This window comes from Cryptotermes secundus, unplaced genomic scaffold (genome assembly GCF_002891405.2).
Source record: "Cryptotermes secundus unplaced genomic scaffold, Csec_1.0 scaffold79, whole genome shotgun sequence".
NCBI lineage: Eukaryota > Metazoa > Arthropoda > Insecta > Blattodea > Kalotermitidae > Cryptotermes > Cryptotermes secundus.
In genome coordinates, this window is record NW_019741974.1 from 3,510,794 (window position 1) to 3,536,224 (window position 25,431).

Genomic DNA, 25,431 nt, shown 5'->3' on the forward strand with positions numbered 1-25,431 from the left:
AACTGAACATCATACTCTTATATACGGGTTACTGAATATCTTTTCGACTACTGATGAAGTCAACGAGGATTAGATGAGCAGGGCATGTAGCACGCATGAGAGACAAGACAAGATCATATAGGTTTTTGGTTGGAAATTCAAACGGAAAGAGACCAATATGAAGACCTCGACGTCGTTGGAAGGATAATATTAAAACGGATCTTGAGGAAAAATGATTTGATGGTATTGACTGGGTCGATATGTCTCAGGGTTTGCACCAGCGGAGGGATCTTGTGATCACGGGAATGAGGGATCCATACAACATTTGGAAAATCTTGAATACCTTAAAGCCTGGAAGAAAGTCTCACCTCCATGGAGTCAGTTAGTTAAGAATTATAAAATAAATTTATTATAGTCTTTCTACATAGGTGAACACGATATTTGAAATGATGTATTTTATCTTCTGGAAGTGTGTGAAAGTATAACTGCTAATAAAATATTTGTGTCCGAGTTGGGTGTGCCTCATACGAACTCCTGGTTTCAGCGAACCAAGTCGTGGCGATGTTCCAATGTACGTCCATATTGTCATAATTTAAAGCAAGTAAATATGAGGAATGACGTGCGAGTTTCAAAGCTTTCACAGAGCCGAGCTTGCATTTGATAATAGCCAGCCATGCACTTGCACAGTAAGATAAATGTAAACTTTCCTTTTTAAGAGGAACTTAAACTCTCCAGGTAGCGGGAAAGAAGGAAACATGGAACGGAATTTCGCTTTTCTATCGTCAAGAGCATTAAGATCCATGCCAGCCCAAGGAGAGCAAATTATGACGGCAAACGGAGATGAATTCTAAAGCTCTAAACACAGTTTACTCCAACGAAAAGTTATACATGCCAATATATCATGAGAAGTGCTATATTATGGGATGTAACGGTGCGTAGTAGAATTTGACCGATGTTTCGGAGGTACGTATTGTCTCCATCTTCAGGGTCGAAAAGTGAGCCAAGCAAGACACCAACAAGAAGAAAGTGGCAAGCACTGCTCCATTTCTCGCCTGACTATTGCTTGTTTCTTGTCATGTTCTCTTTTCCTTCTCACATACTCAACGATTCATGATCAACGCGGATGACATGAATAGTGATAGAGTAAGGATATAATAGGACAATAATGTTCCTGTAGTCGCCTGAAGGGACTGAAGGAAATCACGAAGAAATCTGAGACGAGATAACCTTTATTGGAGATAGATTCGAATAACTTTTCCCTTACTTAAGTGCTTTCGGTTCGAACCAGTCTCCAAGGTATAATGCGCAAGTCTTCCAATAGTGTACATTGATTCAATTCAAATCAATTCAATTCATTTTAATTTTTTATTATTTATTTATAATAATAATAATTATTATTATTTTATTATTATTTCCATTAATTTTATTTTAAGTTGGCACGTTAATGAAAAATTTAATTGCATTGAATTGAATTATGACACCACGTGGCACCGTCGTGGTGGCTCGAAATCCTTCCTTCTCTTTTTGAAACTGATTTCCTCCGATACATCACATAATTTTATCATAACATTGTCGTCCTTCTAGATCCGCATTGTTTCACTATTCATATCTTCCGAATGCGGTTCAGCTGCGCTTATTATGTAGCACCGAATGGAAAGAGAAGTTGATCATGAAGCATATGTGAGAAGGAAAAGAGAACATGGCAAGAAATAAGCAATAATCAGGAGACAAATGGAGCAGTGCTTGCTACTATCTTCTTGTTGGTTTCTTGCTTGGATCTCCTTTCGACCCTGAAGATGAAGAAAATGGGACACAATACAATACAATAAAAATTACACTTATGCTAAAATAGTAAAGGTATCCCTGTAACAGTCCGTGGAGGCCCATAGGGTTGTGAGATGTTAAGGTTCCCACATTTTCTAGACAATCGGCTCAGAGATGGCGGTAAGGTTGTCAGCCCTACGAGCCAGCCGCACTTTACCCCCAAGAACATTCCAAGAATATTCCTGGTACTCATTTCTGTTAGAGGCTGAATCGACACAAGGGCCATAGTGAGGCTGGAAGGATCAGATCAATTAAAAAAAATCAATTACCTCGTCGGGAATCGAATTTCCGACCTTCTGGCTTGTAGAATAGTGCCCCAAACAAGATTAAGGAAAAAATTAAAATTAGCATCTAAGTATATCTAGTTTGTTCCCTTGTGTTGAGGAAGAAGAGGAGGAAGAGAAGGAGGAGGAGGAGGAAGAAGAAGAAGAAGAAGAAGGGATTCTGATCAGCGTGCGATTGTGGACTTGCTCATTGTCCCGTAGTGAAACAGATATAAGAAATCCGTCCTCAGGGGAATTGGTTGGAAACACCTACTTTATGGGGTTCATTAGAAAGAGCTAACCTCAAATACTGGACGTCTTCGCCCCTTCACCTGAGGACAGAAATATATCCAGTTTCCTGAACCTTGTGTTATTCAGTGTTGTTTAGAATACCTGACAATGGACACTGTCCAGAAACCCCGTAATTCCGAGAATAGTTTTCTTCGTGCGTTATTTAAAGACGATTTCAGTGTCGAGGTTATGCAGCGTGGGGGATGACTGGCGAGTGATGAATTGGACAGGATTTGGAAGGAAGCGACATCCGGAATTTGCCTGGAGTGACTTAGAAGTTCAGGATAACTTCAGTATGTGGAGCAAATTTCCAGGCCGAAATTCTAAATGAGAACAACAACAATACGATTCTATAACATTCGTACTTCTAGCTCGATCAGTTGGGAGGTGTAAATTTCTTATTTCTCCGTCCGACTGATGAACTTATAAGCTACAATTATTGTACAGATGTTTTGAGAAAAATGTTATCATTACTTTCTTACCAAATTTTCCTTTCATGCTAGAGTATTTAATAGTAACCCGAATCCCCCTACATTTGGCTGTCTTGGGACCTAAGCTATTGATATAACCGCAAGTCCAAATCTAAGTACTTTTGTAAACATGTGTCTAAATGCAGGGGGAAAATATACTAATTTCATACAGGTTTAATTTGAACCGAGCCATGTCCGATTGATGATTCCTTCCCTAGACATATTCCATTCGCCCGCTGAAATTTCCGCCCTACCGTTTCCACTTAAAAACAAACTCCATGGCCTGTAGTCCGCAAGCGAGCTATACTGACCGAGCGACCGTCTCTTGCAGGCGAAGTTAGTGCCAACTTTAGCGGATAGAGGGTGTAGCGTGGTCAGCGCAACGGATCCCCTTGGCCGTTAATTTCGGTTTTCTAGACCAGAGCCGCTATCTCCTTGAAACAGCTCCTCAATTATCCTCACGAGGCTGAGTGGACTCCGTTCAAGATCCATTACCTCTCAGAAAATCTGGTAGCGCCGGGAATCGAAACCGGGACCTCTGGATCTGTAGTCAGGAACTCTGACCACTAGACCACAGAGGCCGTGTAAAGACACAGAACAGTGAAGATAAAACTAGTTACATACTGGACAAACACAACATAAAGTCAAAGATTAGTTAAAGGTAAATATTAGGGGAAAAACAAATTAATGTATATATGAAAAACGAACATCATAATAATAATAATAATAATAATAATAATTCAGTTCAATTCTAGTTTATGTTCGTGCAAATAGTAATAATTATTCCATGTTATGAAAATTGATTGAGGAGAACTTTCCTGGCTCCGAATACGTCAACGTCCCTGCAAACAACATGTGGAAATAATAATAATAATAATAATAATAATAAGTGCATGGAGCCGAATCCTTCTTCTGAAGCCGCCAATCTTTTAGGTACTCAGGATTTTACAGACACCGTATGGAACCCCATGGTTCATTATCGTGTTCACAAGAGCCCTCATCTGGTCAATACCCTGAGCCAGATCTATCCAGTCAATAACATCCCATCTGGTTTCTCTAAGATTCAATTTAGTACTATCCTCCCACATGCATCAAGGTGGTTTCTTTCTTTCTGACTTTCCCACCAATAACCTATATGCATTCCTCTTCTCCCCATTTGTGCTCCATGCCCTGCCCATCTATCCTCCTCGATTTGATCATTCTAATTATACTTGGAGAAGAGTACAAGTTATGAAGCACCTCATTGTGTAATTTTCTCCAACCTCTTGTCATTTTATCTCTCTTCTGTCCAAATATTCTTCTCAGCACCTTGTTCTCGAACACCCTCAGTCTATGTTCCTCTCCTAATGCCAGAGACCAAATTTCACACCCATACAGAACCACAGGCAAAATATAGTTTCATGTATTGTAATTTTTACACTTTTATGTAGCAGACGAGAAGACCAATGCTTTGGACTGAATGGTAACAAGCATTACCCAAATTCAGACCCCTCTCAATTTCTTACTGAATGAAATTTCCATTTGTTACTGTAGGTTCCAAATATTTGAGCTGTGCCACATTTTGATGGGATGCATTACTTAACATTTTATCATGATTTTAACTGCATTCTGGTAAAGAGATAGAATTATAATAATAATAATATAGTTTTGTATTCCCAAATGAAGGAAATAAAAATTAAAGAAGACAGTCTTCTAGGATGTGAGAACCTGCTCTGACTGTTTCCTCGCTCGCGGATTTCCTTCTTATTTCTCGTACCCTGATGATGGAGGGGATACGTTCCTCCGAAACGTCGGTTAACACAATATCTACACGGCGCCAAATCCCAGAAGACTGCTTCCTTCATAGTCACCTCCGTCAAAACCTCAAATCTTACGAAATTATAATTTTCTCCTATATAATTATTTTTTTAGGGCGATGCTAAATACTGAATTGGCTTGCAGTTTCGGGACAGACTCAGTATAAATACTTACGAAGAGCTTCATGCTGTAACTGCGTGTTGATGTGTAGGCCTCTTTGAGTTAGCAGAAAGAACTGTCTGCCTTTTATACCGATGTTGTAATACTTTCGCCCGTGCTTTCGTCGTTTCAAATTTCTACCCATAATGCTTTGTTCCTGTGTAGGAGTATGCATTCGGACGCGCGAGTGACTCGGCAGGATCGTCTCAACATGCATTGGAAAGCAGCCACTTCTTGGCAACAGCGGATGCAAATAACGGCCACTTCAGAAGAATGCAGACTTCTTGAGAAAGCTCTTCTTATACTTCCTGGCTCTCTGGATTCTTTGCAACTGATCCATGCATGCTGAGAGACAAGAAAACAGGACAAAGAGGGAGAAAAAATTTCCCCCGCGCTTTCTTACTGCAGTTATCAATGATCATTAATGAGTATACACCTGACACTGACTGGTGTTATGAGTTTTATTTTGTATTCGGAAGGTCTCGGTTTCGAATGTGACTTTTATTTTCCTTGGCACTACAGCCCCAGTGATCCTAGGCCTACCTCAATAAACTTCTCCGTTCACTTCGGTTTTTCTAGATCTTAGACATACGGTAGGACTCCTTGGGCGGGTGATCAGCTCGTCGCAAGGCCTCTACCTGTACACAAACACAGAAAAACGCACACAAACATCCATGCCCTGAGTGGGATTCGAACCCACGATCCCGGCTTCCAAGCGAGCGAAGGCAGTACATGCCTTAGACCTCTCGGCTACCGTGACCGGATGAATGTGACCTTTAGGAACTGTTATTTTCTCTGTTTTTCCCCTTATATTTTCTTTTTCCAAATCAGGAAAATGCTGATATATCTTAAAGCGGGCCACGATCTTACCAGTATCTTGAGCGTTTCAGTGAATGCACATTATGTTGAAATGCCGACTGCGATGGCTCATCGATTTAATATGCCTATATACGTGCTGGAATAGTAGTATGATTCAGTTATCTCCCGCATCTGTTAACGGACGGAATAACAAAAGCTGAAATTATCTGTTTCGAACAGTAATTCCTATTACTGCATATTGTGCGCGTTTCCTAGGCAACGCGACAGGAATTTGTGTTGGTTCCGGATTTGGCGAATATGTTTTCTGGACACTCACTTTTTACTCTCACAAATAAAATTATTCTCACTTATAACGTCCTCTGACTTTTCCTCTTCAATGTTATACATCTCGCACCGCTAATCCCGGTGGAGCGTCTGGGTTCTTCGTTCCTCGAAGCTGGACTGACTCCTGCTCTAGTCGGATACAAACTGACTGGTGTCTTGCCTTAGGTGGACTGTTATAGCCTGCACTCGGCCTGAATAGGGAACACCCTGTCGAAAGGGTTACTTCCGCCTTTAGCTGGAATATCCGTTGCCGAGGGAATTCAGCAATTCTGCCTCTGTTGGGTAGGAAGTTTCCTAGGTAACATGCGCCCTCATTGTCCGTTGCGCAGCAATGGATGTCCTATAGTCCGGCTTTCAGGCAGCACGTCACAATATCCTAGATTCACTGCCCTTTACAAGAGTTCTCGCCATGAACGAAGCACAATATCAATAAATTATAGCTTTGAAGTTAATTTCTTCAACGAATCATCAAATAATATTTTCATATTGCAGTAATGTGAGGGCAGTATTGTGCTGAGCTTATCCCCCATCCGAGGATGTCTGCCTCATATTCAATATGTTCGCTATCTCTGAATAAATGACGAACCGGGGCAGACCAGATGGTATAATCTGTGAATATAGAAGGTAAGTTGGAAAAGTCGTGCCCGTGCTTAATGAATTCAGCGCTACGCCACGAAGACGTATGGGGAAGTGGATGTATAGAACCTCGTATTCTTGACTAGGACAAAGTTGAAGAAGAGTGGTCACCTTCACGCTCCGACTGTTTTCCCCCGGGGAAAGAGCCCTCCGATACCCACTGGATAGAAGACTTGGTTGGATCCAGACCCGGTATGGACGGAGTGGAGAAGAGAAAAAGTCCTGCCATATAGGGACTCGAACTCCGACCCCTCTGCCGGTCGCTATGGCGACTGCGCTATCCCTGCTCCCCTGTGCAGCTACTCTTAGAAGAGAGAAGTAAATGAATACGAAGCCTGATTGGCAAATGTTGGACATTGAAAGCATGGTCTGTGTACTCAAATACGAGGCGCTGGATAAGACGTGTTGCAGGAACACTGAAATTGTGACAGGTTTTCGTTAAGTGCTCTACAAGTAAACTGAGATTAAGCAACTGCGTTTCGTTTCCTACACACAGAAATCAAGGTCATTTCCTCTATATGAATACTTTCGCTTATCATAATTTTTTTAATGCTAGTGGGGTGGGACTAAGTCCCTTGTACTGCGGCCACTTCTGGCCTATTGTACCAGCCCCAGATGATAGGTGAGGGTGATTGTGGAGCAATTGGTGGAATGAAGATTGGCAGGGGAAACTGAAGTACTCGGAGAAAACCTGCCCCAGCGCCACTTTGTCTACCACAAATCCCATTTGACCAGAACCGGGATCGAGCCCGGGCCGCCGCGGTGGGAAGCCAGAGACTAGCCGCTTGAGCTATAGCGTAGCCTTAGCTTATAACAAATGTCTCTAAATGTCATTAGGAGAAGAGTTTAAGCTTGTCTATCATTTTAGGTTTCATAAGATCACATTTCGTACCCACATCACTATCACAATTTATAATATCTTTTGTTGCTCCTCCATTTATGTTTATTTTTCGCTCAGTGGAACTTCGAATATTTTGCCAGTATTGATCATTAATGGATAATCCCCCCTTATTGAATGTACATATATTGTACAGTATGGGCTTGTATGAATACTGTAGCCAGGTAATTCATTCTTCTTCCTCTTCGTGTAATCTTCAAGATGTCCGCAGTGTTTCTGTTTTTTCTTATTCACCTTAAGTGATCAGTCTGTGTTTTCTCTTATTTAGATTTGTCCTTAATGTGACGTTTTGGATTTGTGCCTTGTACCTTGATTAGAAATTTCTATCGGTTTGTCTTATATATTCTTTGTTGCATTGATAACATTCAGAGGAAATGCAGTGGAAAATAGAAAATGAACAAAAAGCTGAAGACAGAAAATGGTTACGGTAAGACAAAACCAACTTGGTCAAAATTCACGTACTTCTGACATCAGATGAGGATAGTAACAAATAACTTCAGGGGCGAAAATATGGAAGTAGCCTACGCAGTAAAGACGCCATGAAGAAGAAATCAGATATGAAAGGGGGATTACTGGATCTTGGGACTTTGTCCGTCGTACGCTATTCTAAAAACACACAATTTAGGAAACTGGATCTGTTTCCGTCCTCAGGAGGAGTGTCGGGTGGGAGACATCTACCCTGTTCGGTCCGTTGTCACTCAATGAACGGACCAAGGATCGTAGGTGACTCCCATTCCTTCAAGGGGAATGGAAACAAGTCCAGTACCAGAAATGCTGTCGTTTAGAATACGGGACGATGGACAAAGCCTAAAACCTATAATTTTGAGTATTATACACCACCGTGAGAACCCTTTAGCATCAAAATTGAATATATATATGCTTAAATTTATCAAATGCTCTGAAGTATTTGTAGGAAAGCTGAGAGAAATTTCAAAGCAAGATATGACTAACACATCCAAGGTATTAATTACAGCAAGGACAACTCTAAATATATTGTCACACGTAGGATGGTAGCGTGACAAAAATAACGGGTTCCAGTTCGGATGATTGGATTTATGAGCACTTCAGTTACACTCTGTCTCTTAATTACAAACTATACAGCGCAATCGTTTATTACACACTTTCCAGTTCACCGTTGTACATGCACGAAGATTCTCCGTCTTCTTCATATTCAATGGATATCTAGGGCTCTTTCCTCAGGGGTAAAGTGACCGGGGCGTCAAGCTGTCCACTCACCTGCATCTTGTGCCTAGGTCAAGAATAATTATTCAACTTCCACATAGGTCTTCATGGCGTAGTGTTTAATTAGTTAAAAAGAGGGCCAACTTCACCTTTAACGTTACCTTTTACGGCAAGAATGGGAGCTATAGAAGTCTGTGATCAATTTTAAAAAACAAATTCAATAAAGAATTATGAGACATAAATTAAAAATATGCTGAAGAGAATAACACACTTTTTGAACTTGCATTGAGTAACAGACAAGAGTCAATGCGGGGAAGTGGGTGATCCTCAAAATGTTCCAAGTAATACAATTGTAGGTGGTTAAGAAACACGATCTATGTGGAACTGAAGATGTAAAACACGTCTGTTGGGGAAATGTAACATTCATTGTTGTAATAAATTTCAGTGGTCGTATTCAAGAAGTAAACTTGACGATACACATCACTGGGACGGATACAATGAAGAACTCAGCAACTGTAGTTCACACGATCAGGTGGCGTTCAGTGTGTAAGCATAGGCTGCTGTGAGCTGCTGTGTTCCTTACTCCATCTTGTAGACCTAATAACATATCCGGTAGTAAGACATACAGCAGAAAGTAGTACCATGCGGAAACCAAGCGCAGAAAATTACTGACGGATGAATCCTCAGTCTGTGTTTCTAATATGTGGCTGATTCTACCACGACAAAAATTCCTCCACGCCAGGGAATTTTGATTTAACTCTCATGTTCCTAACATGTATTGTACACTGGCCCTATTGCTATGTGTTCCTTTTACCTGATGCGTAAAGTGAACTTGTAATGCGGTATTGCCTCTCTCTACGTTTCACACTCAGTGTCGATCAGGGGAATTGAATCAAACTGTAAGTTATATTCGGGTGCTGTCATCATGTTATTGTGCAGGAATATTTAATCATGTTTACGAAATTTGTCTATAAACTTTACAATACTCAAGAAATAAGTAGGCATATACAACAAGAAATATAAATTTAATTCATATTTATACATTCTGTCTGACATACTTTTTCGATTCCTAGTTAAGAAATACTCTGGTTTAGGAAATCGAGACTAACGGCCGTGGGAATTCGTTGTGCTTAACACGCGACACCCTCTATCCGCAAAAGTTGGCACTAACTTCGCCGACAAACGGCAGTAGCTCGGTCGGTAGAGTTTGCTTGCGGACTAAAGGCTACGGAGGAGGAGCAGATAAGAAATGCTCATTACTTATTAATATAGTGCTGACTGTAAGCTAGACGACCGGTGGAAAAGGAGGGGGGAGGAATTAAACTTTTATAGACATGTTAATTTTAAAACATATAAAATTTTCACAGCTCTGAAGTTTTCAATTATGATAATCTATTTTGTTACATCGTGTAGGCCTGTAGGCTGTTAGTATCATACGGGAGGAACCTGCTGGCTCCATATTTAGGGCAAAAATATTGGAACCTGAGGATGGAAGCAGTAATTTTGTCTCCCATATGGCTGCAACCGCTTATCAGACTACACGGTGTCATGACCCAGAAGACCATATTACAAATATAACAGCTTCCCCCCCCCATTGCCACTACAGCCCCAGTGGTCCTAGGCCTACCTCCATGAACCTCTCCGTTCACTTCGGTTTTTCTAGATCTTATACGTTCGGTAGGACTCCTTGGGCGGGTGANTCGCACGCACACAAACAAACATCCATGCCCCTAGTGGGATTCGAACCCACGATCCCGGTTTCCAAGCGAGCGAAGACAGCACATGCCTTAGACCACTCGGCTACCGTGACCGGCATATAACAGCTTTAGTAATTTAAAATATCGTCACTTTCGTGACGTCTGCAAAGTTACACGAACTTTCGTTCGGAACCTTTGGAAGATAAAAGGGAATATTCTTTAAAGGAAACTGGAGTGAGAAACCGCACTGCGTCTTCCTGTAACCCACAGTAGACTACAGTTTGTTTCATAACACACAGAAAGTCTGTTTCAAACCAGTGGACGCCTGACGTGCCTTTTTCCCTGATCTCAGGTTACACAGATAAATACTTGTTACTACTGAATACGAACACTTAGGTACTGCCACAGTAACACTGTTCAACAAACTCAACGGGATACTATTGAACTTAAATGCTTCCGATACTGCCATAGCAGCGCTGTTCAACAAACTGAACTGGATACATATTACTTACTTATGGAGTTAATCCCTTTTTGAGGAGAAGCCAATTCTGCAGCTACTCAAGAACTTCCCAGCATTTTATGGAACCCGAAGGTTCATTACCGTGTTCACAAGAGCCCTCCACTGGTCCCTATCCTGAGCCAGATCAATCCTATCCATATCATCCCATCCTACCTCTCTAAGATCCATTTTAATATTGTCCACCCACCTACGCCTTGGTTTTCCGTGTGGTCTGGATACGTATTATTGAACATAAATGCTTCAAGTACTGCCATAGCAGGGCTGTCCAACAAACTGGACACATGCAGTAATACGAATGGTTTATCACAAATTAAAGGTATCCACTATATCCGTTAGCTGCCGTTCCTACTGGTATGTCTGACACGGCAATATCGAGACGTAGCCTTCATCTATGTGTTATGCAGCTACATTGGATCCATTCAGGTCCACATTCGAAACAATACGCGGAAACTACAGCGATATCTGAGCCTGAGTAAGTCCCTAATTTGTGCTAGATTTGGCATCAGGATGAAGCCCCCACTTCATTATACGAGATGCTTTTCATGATAAATTTTCTTAATGTTAGAGCCCCTTTTGTACACTATAACTAACTCCGAGGTCACTTTTCTGGTGTACCATAAGTTTTTAGTTAGTTATTTAGAGAGGGTGGGTTTCCCCATGCACCGCGACCAGTTTGATCTTTTGTGCTTCTCTCTATGATATTCTACCAGTCTCTATACCATACCGATACTGGTGCTCACCATCAGTCCCGACCAAGCCGGCGAGTTCGGCCTCTACTGGCTTGGCGGTATCTATAATGCTTCCCCCATCTATCAGAGGCGTTAGAGACTACTGTTGGGCGGGAAATGTCCTTGAATTTAGCTCAATGACCTACTTTGGAGATATGAGGTTCTTTTACGTGCCGTAAAGCTACGACACGGGACCCACGACTTAAAGTCCCTCACGGAGGACTTGTTCCCTGAATTTTTCCTCCGCCGGGTTTGAACCCGCGTACTACGAGTCATGAGGTGGGAACGTTACCTCTAGACTACGGAGGCCGCTTGGTGTACCATAAAGCAGAGATTCTACCTCACAGCAAGAAGTCTTATATTCACACCACATTACGGACATGATAAGCGGAGAATTGAAAGTATTAAACTTGAAGAACTCTCGATTTGCTTTTATTCGGTAAACTTATGTGCGTTTTCGGGATTCGAAACATTTCCTAATCATCGGAACTAACAAATCTTACATCTTGGTTATTTTTATTTAAATGAATAAACTGGCTTCAGTAAAGCGGCTTACAGCCCACTAAGCAGGACAACTGTTTCACTGTTTACTGTAAAGTGTCTTGGGTTCCCTGACGGATAATAATGATTTTTGGATTGGATGATTTGTGATTGGTTTTATTGACGTATTCTTTACAGTCACAATGAATTACAACAGGTCGCAATCGCTGACTGTCTAAAGGTTCGGCCACACAGAGCGCTACGTACGCTATGTTCGCTATACGAACAGAAAAATATCTCCCTTTATTGCCAATGTGACTGGCCACACAGACTTCCGTACGCTACGTACGCTATGTTCCTTATGTTAGGTGCGTCGCAGTGTACACAGCGTACGTAGCGTACGTAGCGAACATAGCGTAGCGCTCTGTGTGGCCGAACCTTAAGACTTGCTCCATTCCTTACGGGACTACCACTGTCTTCTCTTCTGCTCTGACTTGGTTCTGATTTACGAATCTCTTCTTCTTGGTTCTCCTTTGTACTACGACTCCTCAAGCACGAGTGACTCGATTTCATCGGAATGGCCGTTTATATAGTCTAGCGGTATCCATGTAAAAGCAATAAAACTGTTCCTCTGTTTATACATATACACTGCACCAAGTAACACAGCTGTCCTCTGTTTATACTCACGCTGTACCAAACAGTACAACTCTTTCAATTAATATGTTGTTGGACATTATCCATCATTTTGTCTATTCTTAAAAACCGCCCTGTTTCTTTAAAAAGAAACAACGTTTCGGGGACTGGATTCTGTCCTCGTCCTCAGGTAAAACCTACTCAGTTGGATAAAATAGACAGAGGTAGCCCCTATCTCCGGACGGTTTTTTAAGAATAGACAAGAAGATGGATAATGTCCAACAACATATTAATTGTAACAATTTACCACCGTCACAGACTTTTAGATCTTAAGTACAACTCTTTATTTAGAAATACGCTTCACCAAGCAATAAAGCTGTTCCTCTTTATGCTTACACTCCACAGCAGCGCCATTGTTCAGACATACGCTCCATCAAAAAATACAATTATCCTCTTTATATTAGTATACTCCTCAAAGCAACATAACTGTGATATTATTTAGATATACGAGTACACTCCATCATGCAATACAACCGTTCATCCTTATAACGCTCTTACTTGAATTTGACATACACCCCAACTTTTCCTTTATTTGGACGTACTCCACCAAGCAGTAGAACTGCTACTCTATTTATACTCATACATACATATTCATTGTCAAAGCATATCTATTGTAATGTAACATCATTACCTCGATCTAACTGGTGACTGGCACAAATTGTCCTCATTTTGCAGGCCTGGTTCTGAATGCATTTCAGACAATGTCACTACACTTTCAGAATCACTTTCTGCAACTGGTAAAGGAAATTCAACGTTTTTATTGACTAAGCTAAAGTAGTAGTCTGAATCTTCATAAACACTGTGCTGAACACCGGCCTAGTCGGTAGGTGTAAGTTTCATTTAGTAAAACCCAAACCTAGGAAGGAAATTTTCTGCAGGACTTCCTCTATCTATGCTTTGTGCTTCGACACAAAGGAACCGTTAGCACATGGTGCAACATTCTGTTAGCCAGAGACGTTCTGCATCTGTTCACGGTCTCTTGATTTATAGTGGCTCTCCTAAAGAGGAAGGATTTCCGTCATTTTCACTTCATATATTTCATGTGGCTCATTTGTCCAGAGTTGCCAAACAGAGAATAGTAAGACAACCCATCTCTATCTACCCTATGTGGGAACAGCTAGTAAGATGACTCAAGCTGTAACTCTTGTGATATGTATTCGAGAATTTTCCGGCTCGAATCTCGACTGTGACACCGATTGTTCTGAATGAAGTTCTTCGTAGTTTTCCTCAGTCCCTGCATGCAAATTCCAGGATAGTTCTTGTTGTTACAAATGCTTCCTTATACAAACTACCGAAGCTATTGCTCGCTAATAATTCTGTCGTAAGACCCCACGCAGAATTTTAATAAATGCAAATATATAATTTTCGAGGCAGCTTCTCCATTTCTGTCAATCTGATCCAAATATTGTGTCATTTGGTGGTAACCCCAAATCGCACTTCTGATTTCCTGCCATGGACAGCAATACGAGTAACACGGACAGCACAACTAACCCCTCTTAATACTGAGCCCTCAAATAATTTATGGTAATAGATCATCAGAGGGGCACATGGTAGCGTAGTTGGTTGAGGCACTATGCTACAAGCCGGAAGGTCGCGGTTTCAAACCCCGATGAGGTCATTGAATGTTTTCAATTAATGTAAACCTTCCAGCTGCACTATTGTCCTCGGATCGACTCAGCCTCTAACAGAAATGAGGAATCTTCCTGTGGGGGTAAAGGGCGGCCGGGGCGTAGGGCTGACAACCTTACCGACATCTGTGAGCCGATTGTCTAGAAATTATGGGAATCTCAACATCTCACAATCCTACGGGTCTCCAAGACCTGTTACAGAGATACTTTTACTTTAATACATCATCAACTTTTTTCCCGCTAAGTGTAGGAAATTTAATACATGGTCGGTAGACCATATTCTTCTCTTTGCCGGTCTGCATGTTTTGTGTCCATTGCTACAAAACTAACCCAGTTTTCTTGATGTGAGTTTGCGGATTTCACAGGCGTTAGTATCCGTCCAGTAGGCCCTGCACTCTCTGTTTCCCATGATGCTGGAATTAAATTTGCCTTTTCATAAAAAGAACGGGAATGTGATATATACCTCACTAATATTTAACTCTGACTTTAAGCAAGTATATAAGATGTATATTAGAAATTTTTAACACATATATAAAATGTTATTTTTCTATACTTTGTGGTATGTAGACCCGTCGCTATGCAACGATAATGAAAAGAGCACCTATACAATAGCCGTTGCTAATTACTGGCTCTGTGAACAACGGCCGTTGCTATGTAATGGCGACAATAGACACTCAACGGAACAACAGAAGATCTGTTGTAAGCTGTGTTCTCTGTGAGGTCCATATCGATGCAATATAACCAGGGCCAGATCTTATTAGAGCACAGTCTTGAGTCTTGAGTAAGCAGTGAAACGAGTAGGACTTTGATGTTAGACGGCCACCAGTCTGGGAGTTAGTGTCCTGGAGCAAGTTGGTTGGTGAGTGAGTGAGTTAGAGGACTGTTGTTGTTCAGTCCGTGTGAGCTGTTGCTGTTGAAACTGATAGGTGAGGCATGGGGACAGTTCGGGAACCCAGAGGAAAAAGACCGTCCACCTTTAGAAGCCGTTACCAGGAAAATGGTGAAGACACAGTAGGCTGAGAAGACTTAGGTGTGTACTGTAGTGAAATGCAAACTATGTGAATTGGCGATAGAGGTATAGTTACTTGTAGTCACGATGTCTTAATGTTCAATAAATCCAGTTACCAAGCCAAACCCAGTTTATAGCCACAATCAATCACGTGACAGTATAGTTATTAGGTTCTTCAGAAACAGGATTGATAGAGTAAATAAACATCTAGACCAGTCAAGGAAAAAATCATCACAAAGAATGCATATGGAACTTACATACACTTTGGATTGTCCCAGACTTGCTATATTTACCACCCTTATATATATGTAGATGAGACGATTTCTATGTTATCAGTTATTGGCTACTCATAGTAACATTGTGTAAAAGTTAGTTGTTTTTTTGTCTGTGGCGCTACATCCCCAATTTGGGCCTAGGCCTACCTCCATGAACTTCTCCGTTCACTTCGGTTTTTCTAGATCTTACACATTCGGTAGAAATCCTTGGGAGGATGATCAGCTCGTCACAAGGCCTCTACCTGTACACAAACACAGAAAAACGCACACACACAAACTAAACATCCATGCCCTGAGTGGGATTCGAACCCACGATCCCGGCTTCCGAGCGTGCGAAGACAGTACATGCCTTAGACCGCTCGGCTACCGTGACCGGCAAAAGTTAGTTTTACTTTCGGTATTTCGATTATGCCTTTTATAGAGATGTAACAGATATGAACCTGACATCCACTCACTTAAAACTTTTAAGTGTTTCCGAAACACGGCAAATGACAAAATATTATTGTGTATTTACAATGTTATGTGACTGTAATACATATTTCAAATCTATGAGAGGTTCTTTCTTCGTAATTTTCTTGGACATTCAGAGTAACAGAAGTGACAGGGCCTCAAATTAGACCATGAACACTTATTTCCACATATTTTTAATACAATGTCTACTAATCTTTCCACAAATCGGGGCTGTGTAATCGTTAAATAAGGCACAAAAGAATTGAAAAGTGAAATGACGCTTAAATGGAAAGACCAAACAAAAGTTTAAATCACACTACAATGTTGGTGTGCATCTGCTAAGCGATGTGGAGGCTGCTGCTTTCGTAAAGACAGACGAAAGTACGTGTTGAAACTGACTTCTTTTTATTTAGAATCGTATCTAAGATCGACTCGCCATGTATGAAACCGTTAGGAAACACAAAACAAAACATAGAGATCATAAAGTTTATTTTTATGAGCTTAATCTGCTTTACAGAAGTAAAATTATCTTCCTTTCGATATGTCCCATCATTAATGTTCTAGATGACGAATGGAAGATTCCATTGATGCAAAGATTTTGTTTATGCTTCGTTAAATATAACGAACACTATGGAGAACGTTTGCTCTGGAGAATGTAAGTTGGTCGCCATATTTCCAGAATTCTACTTTCTCGGGTACAACGCCAACAAATCCGTTGAGAGTCAATTGACTACACGGCTCTGTGTACCAGAAGATAAATTCTTCATAACAACCCCTTTGCGAACCTTATATCCTGCAGGATATTTTAAATTAATTGTTTGGGGCACTATGTTACAAGCCGAAAGGTTGCGGGTTCGATTCCCGATTAGGTGGGTTTTTAAACTTACCTAATCCTTCCAGCAGCACTGTGACCCTGGAGTCGACTCAGCCTTTAACAGAAATGATTACCAGGAATCTTTCTTGGGGGTAAAGGGCGGCCGACGCGTAAGGCTGACAAACTTACTGCCATCTATGAGCTGATTGTCTGGAGAAAATGTGGGAGCCTCGACTTGTCATAACCCTATGGGTCTTCCCGGCCTGTTAACAGGGATAGATTTACCTTTCTTTACCTATGAAACTCGAAGATCTTTTTCCGTTATTCACGGATGGGAAACAAGACACAAACACTACAGCACATGAAGAATACTTTTCAATCTGCTCAGTATATAAGAGAGGCCGCTCCGTGGCTCAAGCGGTTAGTCTCTGGCTTCCCACTGCTGCAGCCCGGGTTCGATTCCGGTTCTGGTCAAGCGGGATTTGTGGTGGACAAAGTGGGGCTGTGGCGGTTTTTCTCCGAGTACTTCGGTTTCCCCTGCCAATCTTCATTACACCAAATTCCCGATCATCATAATCATCCGGGGCAGGTACAATAGACAAATCAGTGGCCGCCGTGTCGAGTGAACCCACCTGGACTCCACCCCCCACTAAGCGAATTAATTAAAAAAAAATAATATGTAAGAGAAATCAAAATCTATATAACAAAAGCTCAGACATCTGGACCTTACTTCGAGGAATGTGAATTCATTTTACGTTCTCGTTTCAAACTTAGTTTATCTAAGATTATATTCTATGCTTACGTAAAGATATTTCTTTTTCTTAAAATGAGAAATTTGTGATGAATATACTGTGGATTAGGGAACAACGTGAAACGGAGATTACAGTGGACTAAGAGGAGCAAAATTAACTTAACGCGGAAAATTTTGAAGTAAGTAGAATATATTATTTTTAGAAAAGCGTAATGTGTTTTGGGAGGTGACATTTTGGGGGCACATACATTATTAAAAGCGTGTTAATTTTCCTTCACTTCATGAACTTCTTGCAAAGGACATAGCTAAATGAGAGTAAAGAGGGAAGCCAAATTTGAAAGAACGTAAAGACACAGATGGACAGAGAGGGAAGTATGCGGAAACATTACCCTTGATCTTATCACATACGCATCAGTGAAAACAATACTTCTTGTGTGTCTATCTGGTTGAGACAGGCAACCAGTCGGCACGGCACAAGCAGCGAAAGTAAATCTCCTTAAGATTCGTGTATATAAGAGAAGAGGCCTGGTGGGGAAAGACACACCAACTCTTGGTTGCTTCACACACACTCATACACGCACCAGCAATATGAGGCTTCTGGTAAGTTGGAACAGCATTTCACATGAAATTACAGAACATTCATTATCACACTCATTACAAGTTTACAACACAAATATAAGTGCAAATTTTCGCAACATGTAACCACAAAACATAAAATGTTTTACATTGAACGAATCAGTGTTACGTATTTTTATTACATATTATCACACAGAAATTCAATGTCCTGTGTTAATGTGGAGCTAATGTATCTCCCACTTCAGAAGTTCGACCGGCAGTCATGTTTAGTTTCAGTGACAAATTGAAGTCCATATATAACGAATCTCTAGGGAAAGAACTTTTCTTGCACTAAATAGGTACGTATTATAAAAAATAACATCTAACTACTAATTTATAAATAGTTCTTTTTTTCGCTCCTCACACAAACGCCACTACTATTTTTTTGTTGTTGTTAGTAGGGTGGGACTAAGTTCCTTGTACTGCGGCCACTTCTGGCCTATTGTACCAACCCCAGAAGATAGGTGAGGGTGATTGTGGAGCATTTGGTGGAATGAAGATTGGCAAGGGAAACCGAAGTACTCGGAGAAAACCTGTCCCAGAGCCACTTTGTCCACTACAAATCCTACTTGATCAGACCCGGGATCGAACTCGGGCCGCTTCGGTGGGAAGCCAGCGACTACCCGCTTGAGCTATGGTGCGGCCCACCGCCACTACTAAGTTTTTTAAGTATTGAAGCCAGCCTGTTGAACATAAATTGTGGCTTGATGTTTTCAAATGGTATGTATATAAAATATCCATACGAAGCAGGAAGCCTTCCCATTGGCAGCGTAGCTATTCTCTGGAGCGTTGTTTTTTCACAGTGTTACCACAAACTTTCAGATCTGCACTTTGCTCATCGTCGCTGTGACTCTGGCTGAAGAAGAGAAGAAGGAGGACAGCAAGACGATAAAGAGAGGACTGCATGATTTGGGGTATGGAGGTGGAAGTTTCGGATATGGAGGAGGTCTCTCTTTGGGCGGTCACGGGCATCTCAGTCTTGGAAGCCAGCACTTCGGCGGCGGTAGTTTTGCCGGAGGGGAGTCCCATCATGAGAGTCACGTGAAGGCCATTACCATCACCAAAGAAGTGAAAGTGCCCGTCCCGCATCCATATCCAGTGCACGTGGAGAAGAAGGTTCCTGTCCCTGTTAAGGTCCCTGTGCCTGTTCATGTGGTGAAACCCTACCCAGTACCCGTACCCAAACCCTACCCCGTTTATATAGAGAAGAAAGTTCCTTATCCTGTGGAGAAGAAAGTTCCATACCCTGTGAAGGTCCCTGTGAAAGTTCCTGTTCCCGTCCCTCACCCCGTTCATGTCCCTAAACCATACCCCGTGAAGGTTCCTGTCCCTCAACCCTACCCCGTGAAGGTACCTATAGTGGTGGAGAAGAAGGTTCCCGTCTTCGTGAAGGGACATCACCATGAGTCGAGTTTCGGAGGCGGCCTCGAGGGACACAGCTTCGGAGGTCACGGTCATGGATATTAGCCGTTTCGAATGCCCATGTGAATGGTATGGAATATACAGGGTGCATGGATCATTATTGGACAACATGTAGAATAGCCACAAGGTGATACAGCCGAAACGACGTATTCCTGACTAGACGTCGCAGGTTCGCAGAACAGCAAGACTTGAAACGATAGAGGAAGGCGCATAATGGAAGTAGCTGCCTTGATTAAGTATTCTGTGTCTCAGGGTCCATGGTTACATTCAGACCTATAATTTTGTCGACATTCATCCAACATTGTTTTCACTTCCAAGCTCTTCAGCCTTCGCATCACATATCACACCGTGATGATTTGCCACTGTTTCAGCTTTACCCGTAAGGTCGTTGTTTTATTGTGTTTATACTGTGATATATTTTTCAATGATTTTACACCAATAAAGTTATTGTGATTAGAAGTAATTTACTTTATTTTAATCTTTACTTCATGTTTAGAATCCTCCACAAATAGATCGAATATGATATTATTTAATTAAAAATCATTCCTTGTCCATATTACATTACATCCTCTTATTTTTTTTTCATTTTTGAGCAGATTGGTTTAGAGCATTTAAGAAAATACACAATTTTATAAAATGGTTTAAAATAAATGTGACTCCAACTTTTCTTTATAAACCTAAACGTATATTGGCAGCTGACTATAAATTAGAGAATTGGAAGACCTAATTGTCGAGCCGTTGCTCAACACTGGCCGTCTCCGCGGCGCTTCTCTGACTGCACTATTGCAGCTTTCAGGAGTCAAGTCACATGTCACATAGATATTTATGTATTATTATAACGGCCTTCTATTCTGGTTCTACTATTCTGACTTTTAGGTGTTTATGTGGGATACATAAACTCACGGACACACAAGCAGTAAGACGATCTCATAAACCTCCTTTTTTTTTCAAAAATGAGATAAGAGAATCGTCATATCTCGTTACATTCAAGCTACGACAGGGGTCAATATGTCTGAGCTTTCATAACACAATTATTTTGCTTCGGCAGAAGGAAAAATGTCGTAGTCCTCCAATCGGTGAGCACATTCACTAGTCGTTCTGTGGGTCACCCCTAGCAGTTAGCATTTCATAAATCAGTTAATTAAGTTAGTGATCCACAGTGCAGTCAGCAGTGATTTAAAAAGAAATTAATTAAACAAGATTGGAAAGACAAGTTATTAATTTAATCAAAGAACAGGAAGTTTACAAAAAGAGCGAAGAATTTAGCAATAAAGTAATTATTTAATTAGTCATTAGGTAAAAAGAAAAGTTATCCCTGTGCTTAACTAATAAAGCACTACCCATGAAGACGTATGGGGAAGTGGATCTACAGGGCTTTGTATTCTTGACCTCGGCACAATTTGGAGGTGAGTAGTCATCTACTCACCTCAACAGCTTTACTCTCAGGAAAAAAGAACACTACCCATTGGTACAATTATTCAGTAATTCCGGAAGTTAAAGAAAAGGTATCTGAGATCTGTATCACTTTGTTTACCACCTATGTGAATATGTATGGGTGTGCATTGTGCAGTGTGCACACGTAGTGACGTGTCTGGTAATGTGTAATTCCCAACAACGGTCAGCAAGACAACGTCAAGTCCTCTAACACAGCTCTACATCCACGGTTCTCGTTTCCATCTTTGCTCTGATATACCCCGTGGGTTTCCTTCGACACGTTTAAAAGTTCTGACATCCATTTCAGTGTCCTGAGACCTTAAAACAAGTCACAATCAAAATGCGAAGAGAACGGTTATATATACATATTCCTTGTTATGCTGAACTCAAGAAAAAGCAGGTTCATTCTACTCCATTGGCCTTAAAATGCAATAATTACGAGTCAAGTAACTTATTCAGGTTCGACGCGAGACCGCGAGTAATTTGAGTAGTTCTCCAACACACACAGAGAAAGTTGTAGCGAAGGGTTGCAACTGGAGCGAACACAATCTGCAATACTCAAGACAGGGCATAAATTGCAGAACAGGGCTCTCAGGCACTTTCCTGCCGTTACGGTAACGGACACAAGGAAAGTAACGTAATATCCACTGCCCTAAAGCTAGGCCGAGCATGCGCGTGATAATAACTGACAGAGATGACTAAATGTTCTAACCGTGTCGGAGAATTTTGTTCACTGATACACCTCAGCTTCTGGCCTGTGTAGATAATATTTATTTAGTGGGTGAAAATATAAATACAACAAGCAGAAACTCAAATAATATGTGAGGTTCTGAAGGGCCCCAGAACCATCAGAGAGGAAAACAAGTTCGCAGGTCGATGAAATTTCCGTGGCTGTCTCCTACCGATAACTCAGAACTCAGAAATCTGCCACTCACTCCTTAGTCAAGTCAAAGCCACAGGTTGGGCTCATGACCAGATATTTATTACTGTTTGACATTTGCGGTCTTGTTTTTATGGGGCGACCTCTCTGAAGAGAGGACGGGTGTGTCTTTTATATATGCTGCTGGTCCTTGACAGCACAGTCTTTCTCACGACCATATTTTACTGCCTCAGATTTGAGACTTCCCTTTTCGTCGCCTCCTACGACTCGCAGGGTCACGGTGGAGGTATTCGACCCCGCCTCCACACGGGGTTCACTCCTTAGTTATTCTTCGAATCTCGCTATATAGCCGCAGTACGGACCACACAGAAAACAGTTCTATTGTTGAAACTTGTTTACCGAACCATTGCATAGAAACGGTCGTGTCGGGGACCTCATTGAGAACACTCTATCTATTGTTTCGTAATGTGCCGTGTTTACAGAGTTGCTGTCTGGCAACGCCTTGATCAAATTCTTTGCAATGTGTTCTACTAGAATGGATTCATCTAGCTTAGAGTCGGGCTGTTAATTTTTGTTTTAATAATTCGCTTAGTGGGGGGTTGAGTCCAGCTGGGTCCACTCGGCACGGCCGCTACTGATTGGCCTATCGTCGCCTGCCCCGGGTGATTATGATGATGGGGAATTTGGTGGAATGAAGATTGGCAGGGGAAACCGAAGTACTCGGAGAAAACCCGCCCCAGTGCCACTTTGTCCACCACAAATCCCACTTTACCAGACCCGGTCTGTGTACCATTTGTGAACAACGTGATGAACATTTTATTTTCATGGGATTTCCCAGACTACTTAAGCCATTATCGGACTCTCATGGAGGGTTTTTCAAGGTGTTATGCCTCTCATGGTATTTTGCTTTTTATAACAGATTTTCGTAACCTCCAGTTTGATTTTACTCATCACAGCTTGAGAGAGAGATGGTTGTCGCCTATTAAATAAGCAGCTAACTCTGCTATTAACTAAATAGCTTACTAACTAACAAACTCAACAAGGAGGTAACTAATTATTTATCTGTGAAACTCTTTACAGACCCACAATAAAATTTTCCACACAATATTTCGTTATCCCTATAACTGGAAATTATGAATAAAATTTCTTCAAATAATTATGTGAATAGCCGTGTGGTTGTTTATTCAAGCTATGCGTGCTTCAGAGTGCATACATACCTAGTGAAAACGATGATTTTTAAATGTGTACAGCGAAACATGTCGGGATGAAAGCGACTTCGGTATATTTTAAGGTGATCTTCAGACATACTGGAAGGACAGAAGAACATCACCGAAAACACCATTCACGACAATCGGAGTCTGGGATATGTAGCAAAAACACAGTAGATGAAATGTTCAGAGAAGCTTCAGTCGAAAATCCTGTAGGGATGAGAGTAATATTAAAATTCACATTAAAAATAAAACATTAACTGAATTTCGGTAATTTCGCTGCTCTGTTAAGTATCAAATTCAGTGTGGTGTAGCGATCTGTTCCGTCATGATTATTTTAATGTAATTATTGACTTTTGGGGCATAATTTTATTTAAAGCAACCTTTATGCCTCCATCCTGAAACGAAAGCCTACTGAGCTAGGCCCCAATCGCTATAGCTATTCCCTTTGTCCGGAGGAGTATTTTTATCTTCAGTTGCTGGGTCCATCCTGACGGTTCGTGGTTAAATCAGGGTGTTTATTAAGGGGATTTTGTTGCATGTTTTCCTTCAAATGCTTTAATCAACATGGCGAGACTAGAAGGAGCTGCGAATTCATATTTATAAAATATTGTGTTCAATTTCCAATAGAACTGACTCTGTTTTATGTCAAGGAGGATGAGATTGGCAGGGCATGCAACATGAATGGGGAAGAAGATAACTGCATATAGGATATTGGTAGGAAAGCCAGAAAGAAAGAGACCAATAGGAAGACAAAGACGTAGGTAGGTGGTATGGATTGGATTGATTTGGACACGAGCCAGTGGAAAGCTCTTGTGAACACGGTAATGAACCTTCGTGTTCCATAAAATGCTGGGAAGTTCTTGTGTAGCTGCTCAAGTGGCAGCGTCTCAAGAAGGACTCAGCACCATGAGTGATGAGTGAGTGATTCTATTTGAGTGTCTGAGCGGGCCAAGACACTAAGACCGCGCGGCCGCTGTGATCGGAATATTACTTGACTGACTTTTGTCAAAAGTAGAGTACTTGCAGCTTGTAGTTCAGCTTAATGTTTTCACCTGAAGATGGAATCAGTACATTCCTCCGAAATATCAGTAAACGTTTATTAGACTCAAGGTCATCAAATCCCGGAAGATAAAATTGTTCGTAATTGCCGTTTTGAGAATCTCAAATCTCATCATCATCATCATCATCATCATCATCAGTAATCTGTCAAGACGACAGGTCCACAGTCTCTTCCAAAACAATTCCTCCACTTAATGCGATCTAGAGCTTTCTCCTTCAAATGACAGTATCCTCTTCTGTCCCCAAGGTCATCCAGCATCTTCTTACGTCTTCTTCCTCGTCTTCTTGTCACTTCTATCCGCCCCTCTATCTTTCCTTCGATAACTTCTTTTAGAAGGCAGTTTCTGCGTAAAACATGACCAATCCAATTAGCCTTCCGTTTTCTTATTTCGTGTAGGATATTCCTCTGCTCACTGACTCTAATTAACACTTCTTCATTTCTCACATAATCGGTCCAACTGATCTTCTCCATCCTTCTCCAACACCACATTTCGAAACTTTCCAGATGTTTCTGATCTACTGCCCTAAGTGTCCATGTTTCAGCCCCATACAGAGCTATGCTCCAAATGTAGCATTTCACTAGTTTCTTCCTCAAATTTAAGTCCAATTTGCTGGTAAAAAGATTCTTCTGATTCTTCTTCTTGCTAAATGCAGCTTTTGCCATGGCAATCCTGGATTTAATTTCACACGTACACCTTCCATCATCTGTTAACAAGCTACCCAAATATTTAAAACATTTCACATTGTCCAGTTGTTTTTGGTCTATAAATCACTCATATCTCAGTTTAATTTGCACCTGTTGAAATCTTAACCTTTACTATATTTCTGTAGTTTCCTACTATTTTGTTTTTACTACCGCTTGTCTGCCGGCCATTATGTTTTCTCTGAACTCTTAAGACACCATCAGCTATCTACTATAGATCGTAAACACTAATCGCAAGAATTTTAGACACCAGATGAATCCCCTTAGGTACTTACAGGGCGTGAACAAAATAATGGGGAAAAAAAAATTGAGGAACAAGATATGTTTGTGTTGGATACATTGAAAAATTTCAGTTGGCAACATTGAACGTTCCTTCTCCTTTTGTTTACACTCTGTAGTGCTCGTTTCAGTGCATTAATA

The 25,431-nt window shown here is 41.2% G+C and overlaps 2 protein-coding genes across 4 annotated transcripts in view; both read left to right on the forward strand.

The window, feature by feature from the left end:
* Nucleotides 1–25,431, forward strand: part of LOC111872784 (mitochondrial ribonuclease P catalytic subunit) — a 516,563-nt gene that overhangs the window by 289,417 nt on the left and 201,715 nt on the right. The gene's annotated exons all lie outside the window — the stretch shown is intronic.
* Nucleotides 1–25,431, forward strand: part of LOC111872810 — a 69,948-nt gene that overhangs the window by 33,361 nt on the left and 11,156 nt on the right. Inside the window, exon 3 of the mRNA XM_033754842.1 lies at nucleotides 19,125–19,749. Within this exon, the coding sequence (XP_033610733.1) occupies nucleotides 19,125–19,749 (625 nt within the window). The remainder of the gene's footprint in view (nucleotides 1–19,124; nucleotides 19,750–25,431) is intronic.